We start from the raw sequence: 7,682 nt of genomic DNA, 5'->3' as shown, positions 1-7,682 counted from the left end.
TTTGAGAACATTGGTTTTAGACTGGTTGTCCTGATTCAGAGGAGCTAGATTTTAATTTAATTTTTATTTTAAATAAAATATAAATTAACATTTTAACTCTTAATTGTTAAAAATCAATGCTTGTTTTTTATATTTATGGAGGTTCTATTCCTGAAGAGGTAGGGGAATTTAAAAAGGAAAAACCTGGGTACTCAAGAGGATAAAGGTGGTGGTGGTGGTGGGTTGCTCCCCTGCCACCTGTTTCCACTTTGTTCTTAAAATGATTGGCGTTTTTACAAAGAGGGAGGTGCGCTTTGTGGCTTTTCCTTTTTCAAACGATTTTTAAAGTTTCAGAAAAGAAACAAAATTGTTCCTTCTCCTGTAAAAAAAAAATGAGTACCTGTCAGCATCACCTCCTGCTCTTGCCTGTTTCCAGATGTGCCAGCTGCTTTTTTACAAGCTTGTAAAAAACAGTAACAGCGGATACACTGAGACAGCATCATTTAACCCCCTCCCTGCCTCCCTCCCTCCTCCTCAGGTCAACGTCACTCCTCTTTCCCTTTAATTCAGCTTTCATCCTTCATTCCTTCACTCATCGCCCCTCCTGTAACCTCCTCCTCCTCATGTTTACTCCAGTTCAAACTCTTCCTTTTTACATCAGGAGACTGATGTTTTTTTTTCCCTACTAACCCCCGAGTCTCTGGATCTTTTTAAACCAGTCATCTCCTCCTCTTCCTCTGTAAGGGATTAACACCTTTCCCCCGGAGAGATGAAAGAAACCAGGAGCAAAGCTGAATCTGCTGTTTCCTCAGCCTGTATGGGGGTCAAACGGTGCGCCAAACGATGTTGCACAAAAAGCCGCACACACAAGTGCGCACACAGCTCTTTGAGAACACACCAGGAGGTTTGATGTTATAGCCGTCGCTATAAAATCTACAAAGAGCTGCCAGTGCAGTGCTTCAGGCAGAGCCAATTACTCCTGCTCTATTTTATAAATGATATGAGCCTCTAAGTGTTTGAGGTTTAATGCCATTACTGTTGCATTAAAAGCAAACTAAAACATCTGAGTAGATGGGAGCGAGTAAAGTTCACTTTAGTAACTTTTTGGTTTTATGCATTGTTTTGTTGTTTTCTGTGTTTACAGCATTCCTGTCTGCTGGACCAATCGCCAAAAAATCCAAAGGAGATGGTGAATATCTTTTTCTTTTTAATGAGTTTTATACCTGGATGAGGTTGACATCTGGTATAGGCAATATAGGCAAATGCTCAGCTGCTTTGTTACATGTAAAGGATGTTTTGTGATAAAAGTATAAAAGTTATAAGAATAAAAGTATCATACGATGCAGGCAAGATTAACTACTGGTGCTCGGTCTGTAAATAGAAAACACAATAAGGATAATGAAAGTTTCAGTTTTGATGTATAAAATTCAGGTTCAAGTCTGGTTTTGAGCTTTTTCTACCTTCAAATAATATTGATTTTATGTTGTTTTATTAATTCCAAGAATCTAATAAAATGCTCTAAATGGTTGGAAAATGCAATGTTTTGAGTAGATATTTTACAAAATTTTCTGGGGGACTATATCTCTGGAACCCCCTAGAGCTGCTTCACTACACAGGTGTTCATTAACATGAACAGGTGTACCTCATTGCTGTCAGCAGATGTTTGCAGGTATGAGGTTAATATTTAGTATTCAGTTTCATATGAAGTGTATTTTTAGCTATTTTATTTGGACAATCTAGTTTCTGAAGATAAAAATAATACCAAAGATATTAATCTGGTATGAGTGTGTGTAAATTGGCAGTGAGGTTTAGAAAACTGCCCAAAGGATGCCACATTGTCTTGGACCAGTCCTGCCTAGACCTGACATAAATGACCTTTAAATGAAAACAGCTTTGTCCTTGAGTATGTTGTTAGCTACTTTGAGAAAAACTTTGAATGAGACTTTTAAGTATGTGAGGCAGTCTTTAGTTGTTTCTTGTTTCCTTCCTGTCCTCAGCGGGGGAGAGTATCCAGGAGAAGGCAGCAGCTGCCGCGGAGCACAGGAGGCTGATCCGGAACCGCAGGAACATTAGCTGGTACAAACAGCATTCTGACTTCTGGGCCTGGTACAAGTACTTTACTGACAACAGCAACCAAGAGGCAGTGAGTAAACACAAACACAGAAACAACATTATCAGAAAGAACCACATCCATGATGTCTAAATGTTGAAATACATGTCACCAAAACACAAGTATCACTGCATAAATGTTCGTAGGAGATCTACATGGTAATTAGCATTTTAGCTTCATTTGGAAAACAATGTAAAGGTTATTTTATTGAGTGTAATTCTATGTGAAGTTGTAAGTAAGTAATAACAGTAAAGGAGTAATGGCAGCTTTTTGTTTTCTTAAGTTTCAACCAAAGTAACTGTCTGAGGGAAAATTAAGGTTGTGGAAAAAATCAATATAAAGGTGTTTCCTTGAATCCTTAACAAGCTTTGTTTCCAACTTTGTTTCACAAAAAAACATTGCTGATAACAAACTACAGCTCAGCTCCCAATCAATAACTATTGATTATTTAAAAGACAGTGATGTAAGAGTGTATAAATCAGAATTTGCGCACCCTTCTATGAAATCTTTGTGATTGGAGTTGTTTTACGACAGTACTCAGAAATGGTCCCACTCAGACTACCCTTTAGCTTCGTTCCTTCAAACAAACCTCTCTTTGACTCTCCAAACTGTTTTTGTYCTAATCTGTTTCTGCTAAGACACTTACTGCTGATAACAATGCCACAGAATCCCATTTCAGAAATTTTAAACTATTCCRTTACAGGTGCGATTAAAGTAAAGATGTTAAAGCAACAATGGAATATGTACAAAAAATCCTTTTTTGTTAAAGCAAGATGGTAAATTTTGTGGTAATTATTTAGTCTCACATTTTAAATTTCATATAGCTACAGTCTGATAAAGTTACCAAGCAGAGAAGTTTTTTTTTTAGCTTTTTGCAATGATACCCCCCCCCCCCCCCACACACACACACACAGTTATTTTGGTGTGAGTGAATTCAAATACACTCAAAATATTTTCTTTCATGAAGATTTTGAACAGACCACTATATATTCATTGCTACCAGTATCAGTTCACCAYTGGGCCCCTTTTGCCTCCCCAGGTGCAGGAAATGGATCGCATCTACCTGGCTTATCTCCAGAACAAGAACCGTGCCGAGGCGCGCAACTCCTACAAGGCCTATCTTCGGCACCTGGGGGATATTTACAAGTCCTGTTCCGACTCTGAGGACCCTAACTGTGTGGCTTCGTATACCTCAAGGCCCAAACCTAAGGCAGAGCCCCCCAAACCAGCACCAATGAAAACCTGTGACCCCACGAAGGACCCTCAATGCCTGTATATGGCTTTGGTCCAGGGTAAGAGCCCCTACCTGCCTCTGGTGCTTCAAACTGCCCCTGCAGCACCAGTCAAGGCCCCTGCTCCTTTGTTTGCTCGGGCTGCTGCTGCTCAAAGTAAAGATCCGATGTCTGGATATCACTACTATGCCCCATCTGCAGTGTCTGCCCTTACCAAGGTACTGTGTTTACAATAATGTGTTGACTATAATAGTTTGTGCACTGTGTGAATAAAAAGCAATAGTTGAACCAGTTGAGCAGTTAGTTTATGGGTATCTTTGGATCAAACTTTCCAAATTTTATTAAAAACGTTAAACTATCTTCCCAACGTTTAAACACCTACAATGTTTTTGAATAATAAGGTCATAGCTGCTCCATTCTAATAAAAAACTCAAGAAATAATCAGTTTCATTGTTTTTTCAGGAGCAGAAGGCTGAACTGCTTCGTATCTGCTCTGCTGATGATGTGGAGTGTTTACAGTATCATCTCAGAGCTGCCTATGGCTATCAAACCTCTGCTGGTCCTGCCCCTTCTTATGCCCACCTGGGCTGTGACCCCAAGAAAGACCCCACTTGCAAACACAAACAAGCACAAAAGGCCCCTTCTGGTCTCTATCGACAGTACCCCACTTGTGATCCATACCGGGATCCCTACTGCACCTATGCTTCCTCCCTTGCGGTATTTATTAGAATAATTTTTTTTTATCTGCTGCCACTTTGTTCCCCGTTTTGCTCTTATTATCGCTACTTACTGTGATCTGTCCCTCCAGGCTCCCCGTTCTGGTCCCGGACCGTGCAACCCTCTCTATGACGACAACTGCAACCCTCTGACCGCCACCAGATTCGCCTCACCCCCAGAGGAGTACCGAAATGACGATCGAGATGAGGCGGCTGCTATCCGCGCAGCTCCTCCTGCTGCTGAGCAGAACGACCCCTATGCCATGTTTAGGGATGCCTATGCTAATGCTAACCGAGTCCATGATCCCTATGCTATGTACCGTCAGCCTCCAGCCCCAGCGTCTCCTCTTTCTACTGATCCGTACAACATCCTGCGTCAGTTCATGTCCCAAGCTCAGGATAGTGACCCGTTTGCTCCACGCACGGCTGCTCCCGAGTCCAACGCTAACGATCCTTTCTCCGCTGCTCGTGACACCATGAGTCGTCACAGCCCTCCCACATCCAGGCAGCAGTACCCATTTTCCAGTCCAAGCTACGAAGAGCCACCTCAGGAGGAGCGACACCCTCTGGGCCCTCCGGGTAAAACCAAAGAGGGTTATGACTGCTTCATCGGTTACGACCGTGAATGCTACCCCTTGAAGCCTAGTCAACCTCGCTCTGGAGCTCATCGCCGCATCCCCTATGCCGCAGAGGCCTACGAGCCCCACCTGAATGCTGATGGTACCCGCAACGGTGTCTTGGAGCCTTCTAACCCTGACTGTGACCCCGAGTATGACCCTGACTGCCGCCTGCGTCGCCACGAGTCACAACCAGCCCAGCCAGAGATCCAGCCCGAACATCACGCTGAGGACGACTACAACCAGGGTGCAGGAGAAGGCGAACAGCTGGAACAGGAGCCCTACCAGAGTGGCCAGGAAGAGCCTCACACGTCTTACCAGTCTCACTCGCCGAGGATGCCCAGCCTCCAGGACATCCTCAGACTTTACGGAGACCGCTACCCCGGGCAGGTTGATCACAGAGCTTACGCAGGCGACTACCGCAAAAAGTAATCATGCACATGCACGCAGTTGGACACAAAAACACAGTCCCAAGCATTTTTGTAGCCCAGTCTGGGAATAACTTTATGCAGCAAGCATCCAGGTCTGACTGGTCAGGAAATGGGACACAGGTGAAGTCTATGGGCCTGAAGGGCAAGAACATGCACATACGTCCACATATATCCTCCTGCTGAAGGAGCATGCTCATAAATCTTGCAAAAAAATGTTTGGCTTTCTATGACTTTAGATGCTTCAGACCTGCTTTGTGCATTGCTCTTCATCCTTTTCCTAGCACTCAAATTTTGTTATGAATTCTTATTTTCTAATTTTGCTTCTATATCTTTACTTTTCACTTTATTTTTTCTTTGGTTGTTGCTTTTCACACTAATGGATTATGGAAATATTTGTTTCCACATTGAATGTTCTACTAATTATAATAAAAAAACAACCCTGAATCCCTTTGTGTGGACATTTTTTTGGTATAACTCAAATTTTGTTGACACTGGTCACTCAAATATAATGTTACAGGTTTGAAGCACAAAACATTTTTCTTCCACATTCATAGGAGAAACAATATCACTGTTTTAATGAGCCTAAAGGGTGGGGGCGCTGTGTACTTTTGAAGCACATCTACCACAATCTAGTAATCTTGTTACCTTCAGTTGTTCTGAAAATGCAAATATCTCAAAAATAAATTTGACATTGAGTAGCCTTTAAGGCTCTTTAAAAACCTGCTACAGTTTTCGACACTCCTATTTCAGCACATCATCACAAAAATGATTTATGCCATTTACATCCTTTAGTAGGTGCGTTGCAAGAGGGTAGTCTCCGTGGCATCCAAAAATGTGTTTCCTCCATGAAGGCACTTTTTAATCTGAAAAGGACTGGATTTAGAAGTACTTTGTATTACAAGCTCASCTGACGTGCAGTTCTACCAGGTCTGGAGCTGTGTGGGGTGAGGCATGCAGGGGTGCTCTGCGTTGCTTCGTACCAGCAAGTGTTTCAGCAGCTCCACAAGGCTACCACAGGAGATTCAAGGATTTCGCAACCATGCATGAACGAGTCAAAGCAACACTCTGGGTATGTTTTTGACGAGGGAATAACATTATAACACGGTGTAAAGCTCAAAAAAGTCAATTTCGCAATATTCCCTGCTTTTAGAATAATTTCTCAATTGTGGAAAACAAATGAGAATTTGTGATATTTTACTAAGGAAGTGTCAAAGATCAGGTATGGAACGTGATGATGAGCAGCATCCTCTGGACACTTTCAAATGAAAATGTATTTMCTCCTCCTCTAGACTCAAACATGTAAGACAAAACCTATTAGACTTAAACACTCATAAAAAAAAGCAATCACTTYAAGCCATGCTTGATCTGTTTCTATTGAACTTCTTTGGAAAAATGCAAGGATAATGAGAGTGATATGTGATAATTTCTCCAAGATACTAAAAACACAAATATAATATTTTCCCCCTTCAGTTCTAGTCTAATGAAAGTGCTGTTTAGTACACCTCATAGGACACATTACCTCAAGAACCACCTTTTTTTTGACATGTTAAAGTAAACCTTATGATAACTTCTCTGTGACTTTTCCAATCTGGTCACTATTAACTGCTCGTTCTTATCTCGTGTCAAGGTTTTCTGAAACAATCTTTGTCTTTGTTTTGTCTTTCAGTTTTCAGAAAGATCTGAAAGCGGTCATCCCTCATCTAACTTCTCCTTGAATCTCATGGGGTGGAGGGTCACAGCGAGCAAAGCTTGACCTCTTGTCGTTGTTYCACAGTTAGACACAGAAGTCTTTAACATCACCATACACTGCTCCAGGGGAAGGCATAATGAGCTGAATTCTGTTATTTAGTTTGGAGACAGAGTGTGTGAAAAAGCCAAGTAACCAAGACTGTGACTGATGAACATGTGGGTATTTTGTGCTAAATTAGAGCCGAAGTGCATGAATCATAAAGAAAATTTGTCACAGTGACCATCGCATCAAACAAATACACAGAGCTTAAAATATTTCCTCATGTGTTACTTTTGCGTAGCTGCAAAAAGCCATTAAAAATTGATTTTTTTTTTTTTTTTGCTGTGTAGACAGTAAACTCTCTGCTCGAACTAAATCTGGTCATTTATATTTCAGCAAAATTTAGTTGATGTCCTTTCCAAACTGTGCTTTTATCTTTAGCCCYCAGGACAACACCTAATGCAAAGGAGTGACCATAAATCTGCCCTGACAAATTTCCACTGGAAGTAAAGCTTGTGACTGCACAGTATTGATTTGTCTTCTCTCTGCTCTCAGAGCCTGTAATTGTTTTATCAGATGCCTTTTTTTTTATAGAAGATTGTGTCTTGAGATGAAGTTTGATGATACAGTATCTACATGAGTACAGTTTGCCTTAAAAKTCTAAGGATGTGAGGTCATCGTTACAACTCAAACCTCAATGAAACCTCCACTACACCATAATATCGTCATTTGTATCATATTTGCTACGCTGGATTCCATGACCTATATTTTATAGGGGTGTAAGAAAATATCGATACACTGAAATATCCCGATATTTCATTTCCCGATACTGTATCGATATTCTAAAGCCCTGCATTGATTTTTTTAT

At 41.3% G+C, this 7,682-nt stretch overlaps 1 protein-coding gene across 2 annotated transcripts in view; it reads left to right on the top strand.

Annotated features, from left to right (window-relative positions):
* Positions 1-5,529, top strand: part of and1 (actinodin1) — a 7,498-nt gene extending 1,969 nt beyond the window's left edge. For both annotated transcript variants that reach the window (XM_014005384.1, XM_014005383.1), the window contains exons 3-7: positions 1,124-1,168; positions 1,977-2,122; positions 3,129-3,539; positions 3,784-4,038; positions 4,130-5,529. In XM_014005384.1, the coding sequence (XP_013860838.1) occupies positions 1,124-1,168; positions 1,977-2,122; positions 3,129-3,539; positions 3,784-4,038; positions 4,130-5,086 (1,814 nt within the window). In that variant the 3' untranslated portion in view covers positions 5,087-5,529. The remainder of the gene's footprint in view (positions 1-1,123; positions 1,169-1,976; positions 2,123-3,128; positions 3,540-3,783; positions 4,039-4,129) is intronic.
* The last annotated feature ends 2,153 nt before the right edge of the window (positions 5,530-7,682 follow it).

This window comes from Austrofundulus limnaeus, unplaced genomic scaffold (assembly GCF_001266775.1).
Source record: "Austrofundulus limnaeus strain Quisiro unplaced genomic scaffold, Austrofundulus_limnaeus-1.0 Scaffold30, whole genome shotgun sequence".
NCBI lineage: Eukaryota > Metazoa > Chordata > Actinopteri > Cyprinodontiformes > Rivulidae > Austrofundulus > Austrofundulus limnaeus.
This window is presented reverse-complemented; position numbering and strand designations above follow the sequence as displayed.